Source organism: Pararge aegeria, chromosome 8 (assembly GCF_905163445.1).
Source record: "Pararge aegeria chromosome 8, ilParAegt1.1, whole genome shotgun sequence".
NCBI classification, from domain to species: Eukaryota; Metazoa; Arthropoda; class Insecta; order Lepidoptera; family Nymphalidae; genus Pararge; species Pararge aegeria.
The window spans coordinates 13609902-13631684 of record NC_053187.1 but is presented as its reverse complement, the minus strand read 5'-3'; the positions used below and the strand labels follow the sequence as shown (position 1 = coordinate 13631684).

The 21783-nt window shown below is 36.1% G+C and overlaps 1 protein-coding gene across 7 annotated transcripts in view; it reads left to right on the top strand.

Annotated features, from left to right (window-relative positions):
• LOC120625744 (PDZ and LIM domain protein Zasp) overlaps positions 1 to 21783 on the top strand; it is a 60666-nt gene that overhangs the window by 7234 nt on the left and 31649 nt on the right. For all 7 annotated transcript variants that reach the window (XM_039892922.1, XM_039892919.1, XM_039892924.1 and 4 more), the window contains exon 2: positions 12825 to 12929. In XM_039892922.1, the coding sequence (XP_039748856.1) occupies positions 12825 to 12929 (105 nt within the window). The remainder of the gene's footprint in view (positions 1 to 12824; positions 12930 to 21783) is intronic.

Genomic DNA, 21783 nt, shown 5'->3' with positions numbered 1-21783 from the left:
GGTGCCCTGCAACATTAAATTTGGTTAGGTTATTTTATGTTTAACTTCATTGATACTAAACCTGCTTTCCTATCAAGTTAAAAAACCGTCCGAGTGGGACTTACGCACGAAGCGAAATGTGCGGAACATTAAGTATATAAAAAAAGCAAAAAAAATCATGGCCGTTGTTTGGGCCATGCCCCCTTAAATACTTGTTTTTAGTAAGTATTTGTTGTTATAGTTGCAACAAAAATATATCATCTGTGAAAATGTCAACTGTCTAACTTTAACGATTCATGAGATAAAGCCTGGTGACAAGGGCCCGGGTTCAATCCGCAGCGGGGGCAAATGGTCTGGTATGGAGGGAGGCATCGACCTTGACTAGTTTCCACCATAGACGTCCCGTAAAGCGATTTAGCGTTCGGTTCCGTAAACCGATTAGGGGTACGTATTTAATATAACTTCCATACTTACTTCCTAACAGGTTAGCCCGTTACCGTCTTAGACTGCATCATCAATGGGTCATCATCAATGCAATAAATTAACGGGTATCACCCGTTAAAATTGCAGTCAAGGGCTAACTTGTAGTGAAAAAAAAACAGAGAACACATAAGAACAGAAGATCGAACGAGAGTTTATTGTTGCAATTGTGATTGCGAGCAATCACTTGCAGGTAAACTTTGTTTAAAAATATACGTGCAATTTTTTTTAAAACTTTTTATTGACTTTTTAAAGAATTTTGTTATGTTAACTAATGAGTAATTGCACTTGGAGGTTTCCTTAAACAAAGAAATAGGACTAAAATACCTACCCGACCTACCTTTATTTAAAAGGTTACATTTTTCCTTTATATTGCCTCAAGTTCCTGCACACTTTTTAGCAGACAGATGTGCCGAATGCCGTGAGGTTTTTTAATATTTTTTGTTACCATAATCATCGGTTGGTGAGTCAGAGGCTCAGAGGTCGTCTCGGCTGGCCAGGGCCAGGGTTTAGATTACTCATAACTGTATCATAGCCCATGCAACGCGTGGGTAGCCTTCCCTTTGTTATGAGTCCAATTATATTTTTGTAATACGTAAGTAGGTTGGCTAAGGAATCAGCTCGAAGTTAGGTTAGTTATGTTCACACCCGTGCCTTGAAACCCGTGCCGTGCGATTATTTGCGTAAACCGTACGGGTTTTAAAAAAAAATTTAAAATTCAAAGTTCATTTCTTTCAAGTAGGCCTAATATAAGCACTTATGAAACGTCAAGTCTGTCTGTTTGTAGTGACTCTACCACCTTATAGTGTTTATTTTACAAACATGAGATGATCAATAAATAATTAAACCTTAAAGTAGCGTGGTCTTTGACCACCTTCCTGGCCCAGTGATGAGCGCTGTGGACTGACAAGGGAGTTCCCGGGTTCGAGCTCCGCCGGGGAAAAACTTTATAATTTCTGAATTTCGTCTGGTCTGGTCTGGTAGGAGTCTTTAGCCGTGCCTAGTTATTGTTTCATTACAAAATAGCCTTTGACTACAATCTTACCTGGTGGTAAGGACTATGCAGTCAAAGATGGTAGCGGGCTAAACAGTTCGGGGTATGGCAGGTATACGAAATCCATACCTCTAATTGGTTGTTACGCAGCATTGTCATCGCTTCGTGGAACGGCATTGTTGTTCTGGTGATAACTAGCCACGATCACGCCTCCCAAGGTCAAGAGAAAATTTTCTGCCAGGCCGCAACCCTGGATGTCCAACTAATTAGACCACAACGCTCACCACTGCGCCAGATAGGTCGCCAAAAAGTTATTGTAACGAATATAGTAATTTATAAAAATGGTTAACCGCGAACCTAAAAAGGATTTTATTACGCTGGTCAGCATTACGCCACTCAATTTTACATCACTCGTTTCGTTATTGTTCAAACTCCTTTTACAATTTCTGCCATAAAAGTGCATTAAGTCTGAGGCGAGAGAGCCAACGAGTAAATTGAATAGAGTGCATTCAGTTGCGAATGAGCGTGCCATTCATAAACATGCCAATATGGCACCGGGATCAATCGTGCACATCCGTTTTGCTCATTCTTAGGTCGTAAGCCAAGTCCTCGTCTGGAACAATACTTAGTTTATTTTATAACTTGTAGCTATAGCTACGTGTATGTCATGGTATTGTGTGCAACAACCGTGTTGGCATCCACATATTTTAATGATTGGTAACATCGTTTAATTTTTCCTTATAGAATTCAGGGCTTGACCCATTTATAGAATAGTAGTATATAAACCCCGTTTGTTTACCTGGAATAAATAAGTAACCTTTGTTGCTCACCATCCTTTCAACTAACTCTATGCCAAATATCAAGTCGATTCGTTTCTTAGTTAGGGCGTGAAGTCAGGACAAAAAGACTGTGTTTCGCCTTAAACATAATCGTTTTTTTTTGAGACGAACAAAACACAAAGGGGTGTTATAAGAGACGCCTGTTGTACGCCTTGTTATCTGTAGGGCTGGAAATCATGCGGGCAAACCTAAACATATATGTATTGTAACGTCGTGTTAAAATTTATGTACCAACGAGGGCGAAAACCCAGTGGGTTGCAGTTCCACTAAACTTTCGGGGGGCCGAGTTGGAATCCCAGCAAGCAACTCTAGGTTTTCTAAGTTATGTGCGTTTTGAGCAATCCAAACTATCACTTGCTACAAAGGTGAAGGAAACCTGCTTGCCTGAGAGTTCCCCATAATGCTCTCAAAGGTGTGTGCAGTTTGGAGTACACCAATCCGCACTAGCGTTTAAGACTACGTCCGGAACTTCTTCTCATTTTTGGGAGGAGACTCCTGCCCTGTAGTTAATGGATATGAAGGTACATTTTTACCCTCAGTAACAAACAATTTAACCCTAGTTTTATACCTAACTGCGGCGTTTCGTATATATCATAAACTCGATCTCAAACAACGAATACTAGAAATAACTACAGTTCAAACACAAATACTATTATTACATTTACTTTTTTAATTAAAAAAAATTGGGATTAATCATAAAGTTACTATATTTAGGAAACTATAACTATACACTGCAAAAAAAGGGGAAAGGGGCAGGTTCACGTACATTTTAGGTCGCGTTTTAGTTTGCAACGTTCTGAAATCGAATCCGGTCAATTGAAAAGATACATAATATATTTGAATAGCGAACATTACCTCCAGATGTAACGTTATCTATGGGGTAGATAGCGATTTCAAAGAAGTGTTATCAACGAGGCGTCCAGCCGTGGAGCATCAGTATCGTCGTATGGCTTCCCGCCAACTGTTTCGCAACCGCTCTATAAATTGCCCACCAAGGTTTTTTACATTGCATTTTGGGGGTTATTGACATTAACACAAGATTATACAATTTGTTATCCAATTTGAAAGCTGTAATGTGTGTAATTCAGGAGAGATTTCACGGAGATTCGCGCCTGCGTCGGACTCGGAGTGACGTGTGCGAAGTGCCAAGTTTACGTTACCGCCTACGGTTACAGAAATAATACGAGGTCACGATAATGTCGACTGAGGAAACTCAAAATACCCAGAAAGAATTTTTACCCTCCTTTCGAAACTCGAGGATATGTAGTTAACTACATTAACCGTATTTATTACAGTTTCCTATAAACCTGTAAATATAATTACGATTCAGATGCATTTCCAATGGTTGATAAGTCGATTATACACAACATGGTAGGATTTTCCTTAGTGGTTCGATCATGTTAATATACAGAATGCACGGTAAAGACCAATGAATTTTATAATTTTATTAGTGTTTTTACCTACACTTGGAGGAATTATATTTTTTTTTTAATTACAGTCGCTATAAGACTGATGAATGAATGAATTTATATGTTTATGTGGTGTACAATACAAGTGTATTCATTCATTCAATGGATTTGCACTTATCATCATATGGACTATTTACTTAAGCCAAATCTTACGCAGAGTATGTAGTTAAACAATAAATCTATTTAACTACATACTCTGTACTCTGTGTCTGTTGTCTGTCTATTGGCACTATCCCGTTCTCTTGCTGTAAGTCCTATCTACAAAGGTTGTAACTTTGTAAGAGATTGCTTGCAGCAATAAGGCCGCCTTTAGATGTCTACATTGTGTACTGTATACTCCTTACTGTTTCTTTTCCTGTATGTTATACGTGCAATAAAGTGTTTCTTCTTCTTGTTCTGTACTCTGAAAGAGTAGTCACTCTTTCTTAAAACTGGACACTTAGCAGGCCGTCTAAATCGCATAATGCTGGCTAAAAGCATGCTTTTGTCCGCACTGCAATTGCGTTTCCTATCAACCAATGAAAAAGTGCCAATAGCCTTAACTAATATTTACAAAGGCTCTCGGTAAAGTAAACATGATAAGGCTGGGTAAAAAAAGTTGGTTAATTAGTTTGCAGATGATATTTACGAAGCTGCATGAATGCAGTTCTTTAATGGCTTGCCTGACTCACTATTTAAAGGGGGACCGGTCAAAGTGGTCCTGAAACAAATAATGTACGGAAACATATTTTGCGGTGTTAAGAAAGATTATATCTATGGTAGGGTGGTGTTACATTTAACCTTCGTGTGATTGAGTTATGGCTATTAAAAAAATGGAAAGTGCATTTTCATTTGGAGCATTTCAAGTGGATTTGATGCATGCACATTCCAAGTTTGATAAGCTTAACAAATCAAATACGTTACAATCGATAGCAACCATCGATAGCTACATAGACATACCAATAAAAAAATATTTGCGTTAATAACCAAACACAGCGTTTTCTTGCCTGAAATGTTATGAAGGAACAAAATAAATGGATTTTTTTAACACGAATGCATTTTCATAAATATTGTGGCATTGAGGCAATTCCCTTTAATATTTCGAGGTCCCGGCAAGATAAAAATAGCGTAATTTCGATGGCGCCACGTCTCAGTTACCTTTGAATGCTGTTACGTGCCTTAGTACGAAATTTACACACCCACAATCGTATCGATTTCGAGTATCAAAACTCTAACGGCAGAGTAAAATGTAACCAAACTCCTAGCGAATAGTTAGTTAGTTAAAAATCTGTGGTTTTAACGGAATTTACAACTCAACAGCGTTGTTCATAAACGATAAGGACATCAGACATATCGGATGAACCTGGCGGTCCATGCGTTTGCCTAAACGTTTCTTAATGCAACTGTCGAAAGCTGACAATCCATAAACCGGCCACGGATATTTTAGCTATATTTGTTATATCAGGCTGATTACTTGGTACTCTTTTATTGAAGCTATTTGGTCGCAAGTCATAATAGAAACTCCGTCAGAATGGTCGTCTGTTATCCGTTAAATAGGCAAACCTGTACCTAGGGCAGTAGGGCTAACACCGCTTCCCACTGGGCTATCAGCGCTTTTCGCAGAAACAGACGGTATAGCGCTTCGATATTCGAAAACGAAAACGATTGTGAACGTGGTAATTTTATGAAGAGTAGGTATACTAGAGTGCAACTGACGCCAATGATTGCGCCATCTGAACTGGACTCTGGCTACATGCAATATGCGTTTGTCTCGTACGCAATCAAAGGTAACAATCTCCGATCGGAGTTATCAGTGAAAGCCTGAATGCTTTGTATTGGTAAGATTAAAAGTCTGTTGTCATCGGAGCCGCCCGCGACCTCTGAAGGCCGCAGCTGGGCAAACTCACTCGGCACACGTACGTGAATCGTAATTATAATAGTAGCAATGACATCAGCGCCGCGTGCCAACTTTTTAAACTGAAAACAAATTAGAAAAAAATATTGAGTAAAAAAAAAACTAACGGAATTCCATTCCAGTCTTGTCTGCCTAGGAAGGTACTTTTAACGATTGATTATAAGTTTACGTGATTACCTAGTAAATTATTCCACTATGGATTTGTTCCTATTCATTGAAGAGTTCAGACCTAGATATACCTAAAAGCACCGGTAGCCTCCTTAGAGGCAGGTGACAAAGATATCCTCCCAATTTATTCACTGAAAAGGCATAAAATTCATTTGTCCACCTGCCAAAACACGACATCAGGGAAAACTCGTATCTATATTATTCCACCCGGGCCGTGCGCAAAGGCTCGGAGATTGGAGGACCGCGAGGGAGATGATAAACATTTTGTTCTTTCCCCGTGGACAAAATGTCTTTAGCCGCTAGCCGTGCTTAAGGTCTAAAATGAATCCAACAAGACGGCAAGTCATTTTAAATTTGAAAAAAATAAACTAAGTATCAAAATTGGTTCAGATTTATAAATTCATGGAGCCAGCAGCATAAAAATAAAATAAAAATTGTATTCTTTATATAACCTTCTCTGTTAGAAGCCGGATGATAATCTGTTGTAAAAATAAGGCAAACAGAGAAAGGGTTTATTCACGTGTCAATTGGGGCACTGAGCCTAACGGCAAGTTTGTTTATTTTGTGGTTAAGGAACCACTCCCACGCAACCCTCGAGTTCATGCGTGCCCACAATGCTGAGGTGTGAATATTTAGTTTAACACCAAGTCGTTAAAATATAAATTACTTTAGCTAAATTGGTAACTGCCTACTTGGTCACCGCTTGCCAAAAAACCTATTTTAGGACGAGCAGTCTCGACATTAACTTTGAGATGTTTTGCCAATGCCACAATATGTACCGTAAAATGTTTATTTTATGTCTAAAGCAGAAAATAAAAATACTTTACCCCTGATTAAAGTTTTGTCTTCAGTGGGAAATGCTTTTGACAACCTACCTGGCGCAGCGGTGAGCGTTGTGTTTTAAGTGAGAGGTCCCGAGTTCGATCCCTGGCAGGACAATTTGTCAATTTTTTATTTTTTATTTTCTCCTGTTGTGGCTAGTTGCCACCTTGTCGTTAGCGTTCCGATAGAAAACGATTATAGATACATGGGTTTATATAACTGCTGTACCTAACAGTTAAGTACGTTAACATCTTAAAACTACATCATCACTTACCAGCAAGTGAGATAGCAGTCAGGGGTTAACTTTTACAGGAATAAAAATTCTTATTTTATTGCGTTATTTATGGCTCATGTCATTTCAAAAACTATCTTCGATAATTAGATTCGATTCTATTTTCGTTAGTGTTTAAGCAGTTTTCCACAGGAATTAGTTGGACGAAAACGGCACAAAACCGTTGAATTTGGAACTTCCCTACAAGAGACCTATGTCCAACAGTAGACGTCTATCGGTTGATTTTATTATGATGATGAAATATTTAAACGGTTCACACCTATGAGAGTCTCTATACAGTACATTAAATACAGTACGTAAACTATGTACTCTCTGTATATGCGTAAAACAAAACTGCAGTAGATAGATAAATATAAAAAGGAATGAAAGCAATAATTTTCATTATTGCTTACCAAAACGTACGCTTAACTGGGCTTCATTTTACTTTATCACCTTTTAAAATATTTCGTGTGACCTCTTTTTTACGACCAACAAAGAAATGTCCATCTCACCAAATGCTGAGGTAATCTCGCGCGACACCCGACCGCGGTGTTTCGTGGTTACTCATACGCGTGACGTCATCGATTAATGCATGAATAACAATCCGGTATAATCAAATGCGTACGTCAATAGAGCCGTCGATGTAGACATCGCTATTTCTAAGAATGTTACGTGAAATATAAAAGAAATCGCACAAGTCATCGTTTCGGAAGATTTCAGTTGCGACACAAACCTATTGCTGTTTTAGCGTATGATACCGAACGCAACAGGAATCGATTGACTCATATAAATGTTTACTGAATACGTTTGGCTCTGGTCTGGCATTCAACAACGAGGCCACTATGATAGTGGATTCAAATTAGGCAACCAATTGTCAAGAACAATTAACGAACGACTATCAGTAAGTCTTATTAGGTCGAACTTCGTCCTCTCTGGAGGAAAACATAACACGTGTTGTTAAGTTATACATCAAACCTTAATACAGGATGCATATACTTTGGTAATTTTAACCGTCTATCTTTAATTAAAATAACGCATACAATGGTACTAGAATACGAAAAAAATATTTAGGCTACGTGAATTAGCTAACTATTTAGTGGAGAAATTTTTGACAATCCAATCTAACAATTTTTCGCCCGACCGGGGAAACTAATCCAGGTCATAGTAGTATTAATCGAACATTCTAACAATTGAATTAACAATGCGGTATTAACGAATAATATGATGTGTCTAATGAAAGCATAAGAATGACTAAAGAAATTAGATTGCATTCTTGAGATAAGGCATTCGCACTTATCTACAGAGACGCTGCGTTCAATCACAACCGACCGCGAGAAATGACATTGGCACTAGTTATTTGTAGCGTCCACATCGAAATAAATAAGTAAGAATTATTAATTTGAGTGATTCTTACCTTTTATTTATGTGAATGTATGTGATTAATTTTTTTAAAGCTTCTTTTCTTTACCATTTTGAGTTACTTTAATATTAGAGATCGATATAATAAAGAAATAAGGGTGTAATTTTATCACTTGCAATAAGTAAGTACCTAGTAGTAAAAATTCTGATTTTGAAAAAGGTTTCTTGCCGGCTTCCTTTTGGTAGAATTTACCTTCCCAACCGTTACAGTTGAAGAGTCAAACAGAAAAACTTTTCAAAAGTGCTTGTATTAGGCCTAGAGAACACGAACAATATAATAAAACAATATAGTGTTGTTTGGAATAAATTGGAAAACATTTTACAAAGTTGTCGCTAAAATTCCCAAAATACACGAACTTTCTAACCTATTTTGTTACTATGTTGCAGGAAAAGTTTAACTTAAATAAGTTTTATCAGAACTTTTCTTTCTTTTCTAAAATGTGAAACAAATGTACTATTCTTTCACTTTTTAGCTTTCTTGTTATCAGTATTTAGTATTTACAATGTTAGTATTTACAATTTTTTAGACTCTATCATATCGTTTTTCATCAACTTATTATTGGATTAGCTTAAAAAATTGAGTGAAAGCTGTGAGCAATGTCATATTTTATAGGTGTATGCTTGTTTTAGGTGTAAGCACAGAACGTACAGTTGGTATAGGAATGTGCGTGTAGTATTCGACTTCTTAGTGTCGAATATAATATCTATTCATTCCTTTCATTCAAAGATCTTGAAAAACCTTTTGATTGATGAGATGTTCGAATTCGAGTTCGTTATAATAATTATTGCGAGCTTATAGTATTAGTAATGGTACCTTTACTTACTATAGGCACTTCTTTTTGAAGAAATCACTTATGAAACATCGACAATACCAACTTTCAAGTGGTCGAATGAATCGCGTATCATTAACAATAACCGACCAGTTTAATTTGGTATTTATGGCTTTATATTATTTATAAATTGACATGAATTGATGGAGATGCAAGAGTGTTAGTTGAACAGCGTCTCGACCTTTTGATTGGTGGATATTAATTCCGCAAGGTTGGAGAATGTCTTTCAGAATCTCGTCGCATTAAATGCAGTGAAAATAAAAAAAAGATCATGCATTTCATGCTCGTCTTGCGCAACCAGTTTTAGGCGTGCTGTTTGTTTTTCGTGTGTGTCTATTATTAATTCTGTACTCCAAGGCGCCAGCACCACGCGAGAGTTTATCGCGACTAATCCGCCCCCGATTTTACGGTGCGAAAACTCTGTCAGCGTAAAGTTGCGTTATAGTACCTAACCGATTACCATGTCCCCTTTAGTCACCTAAACAAAATTCAAAAGAACAAGTACCGGATTCCATAAGCCTGAACATACTTTAGAAACGACGTTTTAAATTTTGATACCCAGAACCATGTAATAGTTTGCAGCCTTTCGTATGTTTAAACTGGTCGTCCACTACATCAGTAGATCCTCCGTCTCGGCTGAGACAGAATAACACCTATCCCTTTACCTTTGTAAAAAGAAAAGTAACATGAAATAAATGTATAAGTATCGCTTTCTAAATATTAAGTCCCGGGTAAGCAGACAGAGCCTCCTATGTACCCCAATAAGCCCAATAACCGGTTGGACTTGACCCATATTCAAGTGTGTATAGCAGTATGTAAACTTGTATCGGACAGTACCAGCGCCACATTTTGCTGAAAAATCTTGAGCTCGTATCACTATGGTGATATATTTAATTGTCGTGTGAAGACTCGCGTTGGCACGGTGAGGCTATCGCTACTTACATCTTGCTGTGATTCGCGGCGAGATCATGCAACGGTTACCCGTCAAAGCCACTGGTATCAGGAGATTGACTCGTTTGGATATCCGAATTTGACGCCGATGCGATGGCTATCAACGCGATACCACTCAGTCGTAAAGGTGTCGCCGAAGTCAGTGATTCGGATCGACTTGCAGAAAGTTTGATTGAATAGTATTCTAGATCTCCTTTGATTGAAGAAAATCCCGTAGAAGAATAATATTCTGAATTAAAAGCCAAGAGAGAATCAGAGAATAATAATAAGATCAGAATTAGCCACCAATAAACTTAAAAATCATATACCTGAATTTTCTTTGGCTATATAATATGATATGATATTTAGCTTCATATAGGAATTATCGATATGTTTGCATATGGTACCTATACCGTAGGTAAACATATCGATAAAGTCGTGGATTCGCTATCTTTTAAATATCTTGATTCCGATAGGTTTGGAGCTTTTACCTTTTTAAGTATATTTTATTATCAGTGCTGGTTGTTTATTGCCATAATATCAACTAGACCAGGTACGGAGCCGTTACAGTTCCATATAGTATTATAAATATTCAGGACCATTAGTTATCGCCTTCTAACAGGGAATATCAAAAGCATATGATTGCTTTTACAGGTAGAACTCGATTTAAATGGCTCAGTTGTGTGGATCGTTATCCTCCTTACTAGGATATTGAATTACCGAAGATAAGGATAAGATCTCGAAAGGTTATACAGATAAGCGGGCTCGTCCACTTTTCTTTAATGCCTATTATTATTTGAATTGATATTTCCTATTTGTGCATGGGGACTGCAACAATTGAATTTCAATCCTTTGCTTCATAAGTTTTCTTCTTTTCTTATCCTTTATGTTCTCGGGTTTGAAGTTGTTCGTTTTGATCATAATATTATTCGAATTCGTTAACAGAAGTCCTGTCTTTTATCATGGTTAACTTGGAATCGGCTATTTATCCTTATATGTAAGACAAGCTTGCTTGGAATAAGCAAACTTATTTAACGTAGAAAGCCTACTTTTAAAAATTCGATATTATGTATGGTATCAAAGCATAATAATTGTTTTCAGCATTACTTCGTAATTTGTTATAAGCGTAACATTAAAAAATACCGTATTGCACTTGACCGTATTTTAATAGGTGTCATGCGTCATGTTATTTAATCAAGATGCGGTTATGAGTTATTCATTTGAACCTTTTGAATGTATTATAAACGCATCATTAACAAACTGCTATGTCATTTAATCAAGATGTGCTCAGAGTTCTTCATTAGATATCGTTATCGCTGCAATACAAAGTATAGGCTAAAGATATTTCGACGATTATATCAATAGTTTTTAAATCGCTAATGATAATTTATTGAAATTTTCCTCAATAGATATCTATCGCCGAAAGTAATTCGTTATTTATTACCGTTTATTACTATTATTTATAACGTTGATTATTACCAAAAAATGGCCATATATGGGTACAGCACTTTATTTGGTTCCACCTAGGCTCGCCGATTTTATAACTTGACATAACATAACAAACAAAAAATAAAAAAAATTATATTACAAGCTTACCTAGACATTACTTTGTTGTGACCTCGATAGACTTATTTGGGATTCAAAACTACAATCCATGGGTTAGATTGGTAAATTCTCAAAGCATTCTATGAACACTTAAAACAGTAAGCGCAATCAAGATTCTATCGCCAGATTCCTAATGGAATTTGGGATGCCGCAGAGAGAAATCTATCTGTGAAAACTGATAAATGATTAGTTATTGTTTATTCCTTGTACCAATAAACGAAAGTTTTGCTCTCAGCCTCCTTTCACTAATGTCTTTTGGTTCTCACTTAGATCTTCGGTGAGATTAAATGGATCGCGATGTCCGAATAGTTATCGAATCTGCGGTCAGTGAAGCTTTGAGTGAAAATAAATCTTCAATTAGGTCGATCAAATGCCAGGCCCGGCATAAGCTGCATTGCGATACTAATTGTTGTAGTCAGTTATTTTAAAAATAGGTGAATTACAGAATGATAAACACAGGAACTGCAGAAATATTTCTTCGCCTTAGTAGTGGGCACGTAATACCTGCTGTAGAACGATTGATATTTTTAGCTGTTTCGGGTTTAGGCGTTTTATGATCTTTTTTGTAATTGGAATTAGGTTTTTAAAAACGACTGTCAATTTTATTCACAAAGATATAGCACTAGGGTTCTAGGCGGCCTTATCACTAAAAGTAATCTTTTAGAACTTGTCTTAAAATAATTAAAAAAAAACAAACGTAACTACAAAGTTAAGTTGACAACGGTATAGAAACGAAACATATGCGGGATGAGAATGAAGAGAACGTTTTTCGAGCACGTTGGGTAAAAACACAGAAATCTTTCATTATATGGTACTTACCATAAAACTATGTAATCCAAAGGAGGTCATGCGTTCCCACCGAGGTATGAATCGTTAAATTCATTATTATATACAGATCTAATCATCCTAGTTGTATCAGGCATTTATAGCTAATTTTTATGACATATTTACTTAAGTAAAAAAAATGAAATATTAAATATAAACTATATTTTGCAGCCCTGATTAGTACTTTCAAGTTAAGGATATAGATATAGGACATTAATTGAATAATTTTTCGAAACTCAAATAAGTAGGTTTGTATGAGGTGTATAATAAATTATTAACGTATGCGAATGCAATTACAGATGGCACAGTTAATAACTGTGCGGCTGAACAAGTCAGACCAGCAGCCGCTGGGCTTCCGGCTGCAAGGCGGTAAAGACTTCGGTACGCCTCTCGTCGTACAAAAGGTAAGCCTAGATAGTAAAATAATGAATCTCTGTAAACCTATATCTAAACAACTTATTTATCGATTTATTTATATGCTATATATATTCAGGTAGCCAAAGCGTAAATGTTTTTCAAATAAGTAGCAAGTAATTCAGAAACTTATATAACTAAGCTTATATTAAATATATGTTTTTGTTGGTGCTGAGCTATCTTTATATATAGATCATAAAGCAGCGAGAGTGCAGGATATGTTGGAGGTTGGTGGTTTTTCGAACACAATGCGTACGTGAAAAAAGTAAGATAGGAGAAGAGTAAAGAAAGAAGATTACCATCTTCTCTCGCACCGCTAACGGGTATTTCGCATAGTGTTATAAACAAAGTCACAAGGTGATCTTATGACTAGACAAGATCGCTTTCAGGCAACCCCTTTAGTTTTAAAGGAGAACAAATATTGCATAGGAAGCGTAAACGTTCGTAACATCGTATCTAACATTTTTATCTTACAAACTCCTTTTTTATATATCGTATCAGGTTTGAAGGAATCTGTTACCGAGTTTACATGTCCCATATACACAACAATATGTTTAACATGTCCGAGGCTGCGAAATATACTTAAATGTAAAATGTTTATGATGACTTAGGCAGGCTTCGTTAGGTATACCTAGTTGAAGGCGTTTTGTAGAACTACTTAGACAAGAGCCACTTAATGCCCCTTCGCTCTATAAAAGCTCTCTTTTGGGTGATAAATGATATTGCTATAATGTGCTACCAATCAATTAACAGCCAGCAGCTGAAAGCCGTAACAGTAGTAGTAACCAACGAAGGCATAATTCAAGAACCTTTTTTTTAACAGAAAATAGTACATTATTTTAAATTTAAGTTATTGCGACTGACGAAATATTACGGAGCACGTGGAATAGCGTCTTCTGTCGTACTACTACCATCTTCCTGCAATCGCCAAACCATCTTCCCATGCAGCATGGGGATAATGGGCAACCGTACCTTTTGGTCTACCTTTAGTCCAGCCGTGGACTGGTATAGGCTATTGATTGTTCATAAAAAAAATATAATCACTTTAAAACCCTGAATTGCTGAAGTTTGGTAATCTATATAGCAGACGAGTGCATGGAGCTAGGAACACGTCCTCCAAATTGCCGCTCTGTGTCCATCAAACTGAAGCGTGCTAGCCAATATACGGGCATAGTTCCCCGGACGAGCTGCTTCAGAAGCTTCCATTTACAGTGTGCAAAAAAATTACTTGATAGCGATTTTTTCACCTGCTGCGTTTGTCACGGAAGTGCGCGATTCTAAACACACTTCTGAAAACACAGTAATTCTTCTGAAATGATCATGTTGGTAAATACTTCCCCTGTAGAGCTCTACTACTAATAAAACACTGGCTGGCTAACTTTTATATAAATTCAAAATTCAAAATTAATTTATTTCAAGTAGGCCTAATATAAACAATTTTGAAACGTCAAGTCTGTCTGTGTGTAGTGACTCTACACTTGAAGAAGCCGGCAAGAAACTCAGCAGCTATATCTAGACCATTGGGCAAATTCGATAGTTTTTTTTGTTTGTTTGAAAAATTTGTTGATAGCGATTCTTGCATCTACTTCGTCTGTTAGGAAGTGTGCGATCAGTTATCTACATGCAGCAAGAATGACCGTCTGGCCAACGTCAATGATACCACAGACCACTGTGTTCTAATTTTTTATCACTTCTCGCGCGTATGTCTGATTTGTGTAGGCGAGTTGCGACAGTGCATAATTAAACGGTCAATATTGGATAAACATCATTCGTCCGCTGGATAACCGGATGGGTGACCTAATCATGGTCTTAATAAATTAGGTCGATATTTTTTTCCGTCTTCTACGTTACGCTCAAATAAATTCTTGTTTGTATATTTTAAGCACGTGCATTCTAAAAAAAGTCAGTTTTAAACCAGCTGCTTCGCTCGCGTATGTTTCTGTTTTATAAAAATCCTCCGAAAATAGCTTATTATTCCTTACCTAAAAATCATCATAGGTTTTCCTTAAGGTTGCAAGAGAAATATCGTCTAGATCGGTGTCTCAGTAAGCCATGCAAAGGTTACGTTGGTTGCAGTTTTCTTATGCTATTCTGGGCTAAAATTATCCTATGGTCATCTTAAGGATATCAGCTATCTCTGTGCCAAACTTAACAGATCTGTAAAAAAATAAGTAAACAAAGGCTTTTCAAATTATGTTATTAGTATAGAAATAGATGGCAATGGCGGAGAACAGGTGGAGTGAGACGCTCGCTTTTAGTAGTTAAGCAGGCATCAAAATTGACACGGAGGAAGGAATAATTCGCCGTCAATTAAATCAAATCAAAGACACTTTATAGTACACCAAAAACAAAGCAATAAAAAAAACAGTTCCATCATGCCATCGCTCTCGATTTCCTTGTGCAATACAAGTATTAATTTTTTTATATCTTGAATAAATTTATTCTGTAATTATTGTTATCATTAAAGTGATAACATATTGTTATTGATTTTATGAACGATACTATTTATTTTTGTTATTCCATTTTTAAATTAAATTTTTCACATCTATCAGGAATCCCGTGACAATCAACGTTTTTCTCATTGTGTTAATATTTAAAGATAATAAACAAAAATAAAACTACTTTCTAACCTATGTACCTATGTATGAATCTACATTGTAAGGACAATTGACATATACCTCTTAACTCACAATACCGTTAGGTGTTTCGTGGAAATATGAATTAAGGATGAGTATCTTCTGTATGCTCAGTAAAAGTAATAAATATAATGTGCATGTAGTGGAGCCACCCACACCCACACCCGGCCGTCGACCGATCGATGCGACGAGACACGACAACAACAACCAAGAACTGGATACCACCCTCACATATTTTTCACCTTTGCTCGCTTCCTAATCGTATTAAACTAAACAACCAGTTCTTAAGCAGTTTAAGTTTCTACTTTGAATGAAATTATAAAGCCATCCAAGTATTGTGTGTTATATCAAATAATTATGTTAAGTATCGAAAAATGTTTGTGTGAAACTTCGGAAATGTATACAATACCTTGAAAATATATACAACGACGCGCCAAGAAAGGAATAAAAATAAAATTGTTAATCAAATACACATCCTATAGGAACACACAAGTTTCGTAGGTTTTCTAATATCCCCTGAGATCAAGAAATTTGTCACATAGGCTACCCATCGCGTCATAAAAAGCAAGCTACAGGCAAAACTAAAAGCAAGTAAAAGTCAAAATACCAAGTTTATGAATTGAAGTTTAAAAATCAAACACTTTTCTTCAGACTTTTATCCCCTGTTTAACCTACCAGGTGTGGAATTCTTAAAAACTTCGCAGTAGTAAGTAAATGAAGAAGTAATTCTTCATTTTTGACCGAAAGCCAAAACACCAATGAAAATGATGGACTGCATTAATTCCCTTTTGTAGTGCTTGGTAATTAAATGGTAGAAAAACTATTTCCTCGAATTGGGGATTCATATTTAACTAGCGGGTCGACAGACGTCCTGCCCTGTAAATAAAAAATCCTGAAATGTAATCGCAACGCCACCTATCCGGCCCGAAATGAATTGAAACCATCCAGTGAAGTCAAAGACACGGAAAAAAATCTCATTAAAATCGAGCTGTTTAGGTTGAATACAGTGCATAGGTACCTACACAGATTTATAGGAATCGAGATCCATTGGTGAAATGATGATTACATAGAAATATATTTGAAGAAACCAATATTTAGAAGAAAAACCATAGCAAAATTATTAATAAGTACGTGTATTTACAAAGACGAAAAAAGTTTCGCAAGAATAACTGTATAGCTTATACCAACAGGCTACATGATACGCCCATGTTTATCTGTTACCTACATATTTTTTGTCTGTCAAGCGCACTTCGACGTGTATTTTAGCATTTGTCACGTATTATCAATTTCCGAGTGCTCAAGTGGGTGATTAGTTATCCGAAGGAGCTTTTACCTCTCATTAACTGTTAGATGGCCTCGTTTAAGTAGTTTCGACACTCGTTCATCAGTTTTAAGGTTTCCACAACGAGGTCGGTTTATTTTCAAAACGTCACCTTCATTATACCAACCGATGAATTTCCAAATTCCATCGTCTTGTGACGTCTGTGTCTAGCGGATTTATTTCACTGTCTTGTTACATCTGTGGCCACCGGCTACCTTCATCTGGTTAGGGCCTCCCCATCCTAGGCTTTTGCCGCAGTAAATCGCCTTACCACCGCCTTCGCCAGTATCTTGCGAAACCAGCGTCCGCCACGTCAGCTTATTACGTAAGCGGATCTGTGAAATGGAAATACATGTGAGTTTCAGGTATGTGGTCCTGGACGCACTGTTTTGGCTTTGCCTTCAGTTTAGAGAAAGTATAGGACCATCCATACTGTGCTATGTCGTCACAGCAGTGGTTATATAGAACTTAAAATCAAATTAAACTTCATATTACGTCCTTGCTATGGAGAGCACGCTAAGCCGTTTCTCATAGTAATTTTCACTAACACCTGATAAATAATTATTCTTCTTTAACTTAAGAGCTAAGCTCTTTATGTAGATCTTTCTAACCTTTTCCATCCATGAACTTATTTTTTCTCTTTGTAAGTGCCCACCCCAACATTTCGTTTTATTTGTCCCACAAAATCCAGTCTCGGTAATCCTTTCCCACTTTTCCCTCAATTATATTCGTGATAAATACATCGTGTCTTCCTAATTAATAAGAACATAATTTACTCCTTATATTATAAGAGAGAAGACCTGTGCAGCACTGTGATGTGAAAAGCTGAGTTTGCGTTGAAATCTATTCATCACAATCAGTTTTTTTTCTAACCCGTTCTTGATTAGTTACCAGTCGCTACCAGTTTTTAAACGATGCGAATGACATTTGACCCCGCAACTGGTTAAGTATTATACCGGTAGCAGTTAGCACAACCACCTATTATGATTTAGATTATTGACTTTATTCTCTTGTAACGATATGACATTTCTCATTGCGTTATTATAAAACATGGACTATAAAATATGGAGGTTGTTAATTCCAAATTAGCGAATGCTAGAAAACAAACTAAAAATAGTAAGGCAGGTAAACAGATTTCATGCATTTTAAGGCTAATACAAAACTCAGTTTGCTTTATTATCTTAGGAACAGCCGAAATGATTTCGAAGAGACACGCTATGGTAGAGGCTATTTATTTTATAGGAAATCCACTCATAAAGATCGAATCGAAGGTCTGAAAGTCCTTCTCTTTCTTTAAATTTTAAACTTTCCATATAAAATATAGAAGGTAGCTAGGATGTGTGGTAGAATTTGGCACTGTGGCAAAAGTTTTTCTAACATACCCCGTAGATAAAAATTGAATGAAGGTGGATCCCCAGCCGCCAGTCTATTATTAAATAAATGATATGATATTCATGATAAATACATCGCCTGAACAAATAGCCTGCATGCTATCGAAAATTTACTCGCGGATGGAGTCACTGGCAACCGCTAGTAGTTTCATGAAGCAGATTTTACGCATGCAATCTAAAAATAGACTGAATGTTTTGATGATCAAGGTATGTCTGAAGGTCAAGAGCATTCGTAAGTCATAATACCTACTCACCTACTTCCAAAGCTTTCTGAACCACTTTATAATGTATATATATATAAGTAATAAGTAGGACGGATAGGATACCTGGGATTTCTGCATTATATCTCAATTGATTTAGTCAGCAAATTTTATATATCAGCGTATATTTTTTGGTAGTATCTAGGTATCGTACAAATACGTCGGTGCAATTTACAACTGCTTAAAGAACTGTACCTAATACGCTTCTTTTGGGTTTCATGATTTGAATGGAAATGATTAGTTTCTATACTAATATGATATTAATAGGTAAACAATGCTCTATTATAATAATATTATTATTAACATACCCGTCTCGTATTAGAGAGAAGGTCTTCACTTAGTAGTATATATAACATTGATTGGAGTTTATTGATGACGATTAATAAACTGAGGAACTAAAGTTCGATAACTAGTAATAATAGTAATAATATTCAATAATTTGTTATTGTTATCAAGATTAAGTAAATATTTATATTGATAATAATAAGAATTACCTATTCATGGCACCTATTTGATCATGGCACCAAACATTACACAGGCCCAGTAATTTTGGCCAATAAATAAAGTGTCTGACCTTACAACCTGAATTCACGTGACATCGAATAATAAAATTACCTATTTATTATTACAATTAATCTTTAATGATTAATAATAAATATATTATCTATTTATTCGTTACAATGTGATCACACGCAGAAAAGGTTACATTTATTATATTATTATACCTACTACGCTTGTGATTGCAACGTTTCCGGAAATTTCCTTAACCGTGTGATAACTGATTATTACCTTTATTTTATTTGTAAACAACATCTCCCTGAGTAAATATTCTTGTAGATACTTATCCACTTAGTGTTGCGGAAGTGTGGACCACGACCTTTATGGTTCCGACCTGGCCTTTCAAGGCGGAGTATTGTTATTTAAATTGGGTAATTCTCAAGCTCTTATACGCTACAATACATAAACAAATTGCATTGCATTAGTTAGGAGTGCATGAAGGGTAAGATTTCGGTCAATGTTACTATGACGAAAATTCGTGGTATTTAATTTATTTCATGAAAACATCATTAGCCATCAGTCAGGACGTAGCTAAAACATTTTATTGGACCCTTTTTAATATACCATTTCAATCGGATTCAGTCTTAGTATTATAATTTAATAATCAATTATCTCTATCTTTAATTCATTTACCTATTTCGTTTTACACTTTTTTATATTAACTTTACGCAACATATGTTGCTACATCAAATTTTCCAAATCCTATTTTAACCCTTAGGTAGATTTAAGAAATAAAATAAAATCTAAATCACTAAGCATAAAACTCTTGCTAGAATATAGAGATAAATTCGATAGAATGGTTTGTTAAGATAAGAATATGCAATCGTTAAAGCAATTATTAGTAAGCTAGAAAATAGGCGATTATTTTGAAATCAAAGACAAGCATTAAAATTTTATTTATTTTAGTAGATTCGAATATAAATAGATCAACATTCAACATCGATGACTAAACCACGATAATAAGTTTGAATCACGAAATAATGACACCCTATCATCTGTACAAGGCAACGACACTCGTACCTCATCTTTCTTATTACGAATAGATTTAGCTTCGACCTAATTGGCTCGCCTGGACTGATAGTGATTGGCCTTGCATTAATAACCAGGTGTATCTAGCGAATGAACGGTACTTTAACATAAACATGTCCAGGGAGTCGGCTACAAAGAACGCGAGAATCTACACAAGTTTATAAAGTAAGACTCGGGATCATGGTTAGGTCAACAAGTAGGCAATAAGGAACAGTAATATTACATAGTTATCAATATAGGCTGAAATATTTGATCATGGCACCATACATTACACAGGCCCAGTAATTTTGGCCAATAAATAAAGTGTCTGACCTTACAACCTGAATTCACGTGACATCGATCGTTTGAGTAGGTAGGTAGTATCTGTACCCGTATTTAAACCGTAATGATAATTTACTAAATCATCTGAACTTTCGCTTCACTGGTTTTCGACGTACATACCTACCTACTTTGCAAATATCGAACTACACTCGCAACATTTTGTCGAAAATAAATATTTAAAAAAATTGTCTAATGTATCTAAATATTTTAAAAGATCTTCTAGGTATCAAGTTGAACTAAGATTTTATCATTATGTCGTACCTAATACCATAAACCCGCAGTGGATGTACCTAAATTGAACAAAATGATAAAATAATATAATATGATACAGTAAAGCCTGTTTGTCAATTAGACCGTACTATTTAAAGATTTTAAAGAAATAGCCAAAACGTCAGAACTGATGTCAGCACCGCAGTCAGCACTTGGATAACTAAGGTTTTTTATTGCAAGTTGGAATGTTTCCTTACTCTATAACGACTTCGCTATTGCGAGCGTGAAAGTTCTATATTAAGGATATTTATCAGCCTATCAAGTTCTTGGATATGTTGTAAAGTTATGACCACCAGGGGCCCCAGAAGTTTGTATTCATCTTTTTCTTTCCAATTCATCATTATTACCAACTCCACCGATGGACGTCCACTGCTGCTGCTGCTAGGTCTTTTGCAGCTTGTCCATTAACTATGGAGTTGCTGAACACAAAAGGCAAATGAATTTCTTGATATTGTCTGTCCACTTAGTTTAGGGTCTCAGTATTCTGTAGGTATAACATTGTAACTATCTCAGATATTCGTTGTTAAAATTGTAATAATTGAGTGCATAGTAGGTAACTTCTGTCTACCAACAATATTATAGTGGCGGTCAGTTCACTGAACTCTTAATTCCCGGATCTAAATGATGTGCCTAATCATAGCGAAATGCTTTGTTTATAAAACGTTATTAGAGGGTTTAGCCACTCTACGGCTAGAACTGTTAACAAATTACGAATGACGTGCAAAATAGATACATGTGGGTGTTTGCGAACCGCATGCTACATGACATGTACTTCCAGTGTATCTCAGACATGTACAGATGTCAGTTTAAGATTTTAATCTGCCCGTAAAAATGAGCTTTGAATTTTTATTTGTTCTTCTTACACTCTTTTTAGTACCGCTGTCTCCGCACGTCAGACTTCGCTGACTGTGAACTATTAACAATGAGAAGTGTAAAAAATTGCCTATAAGAAATGAGAAAGATAGAAGAGATTTTAATTTTATTGAATACTAGCTGTTGCCCGCGACTTCGTCTGCGTTTGATTTTGTTTTTTGATGTGGCATTAAATTTAGTTGTAG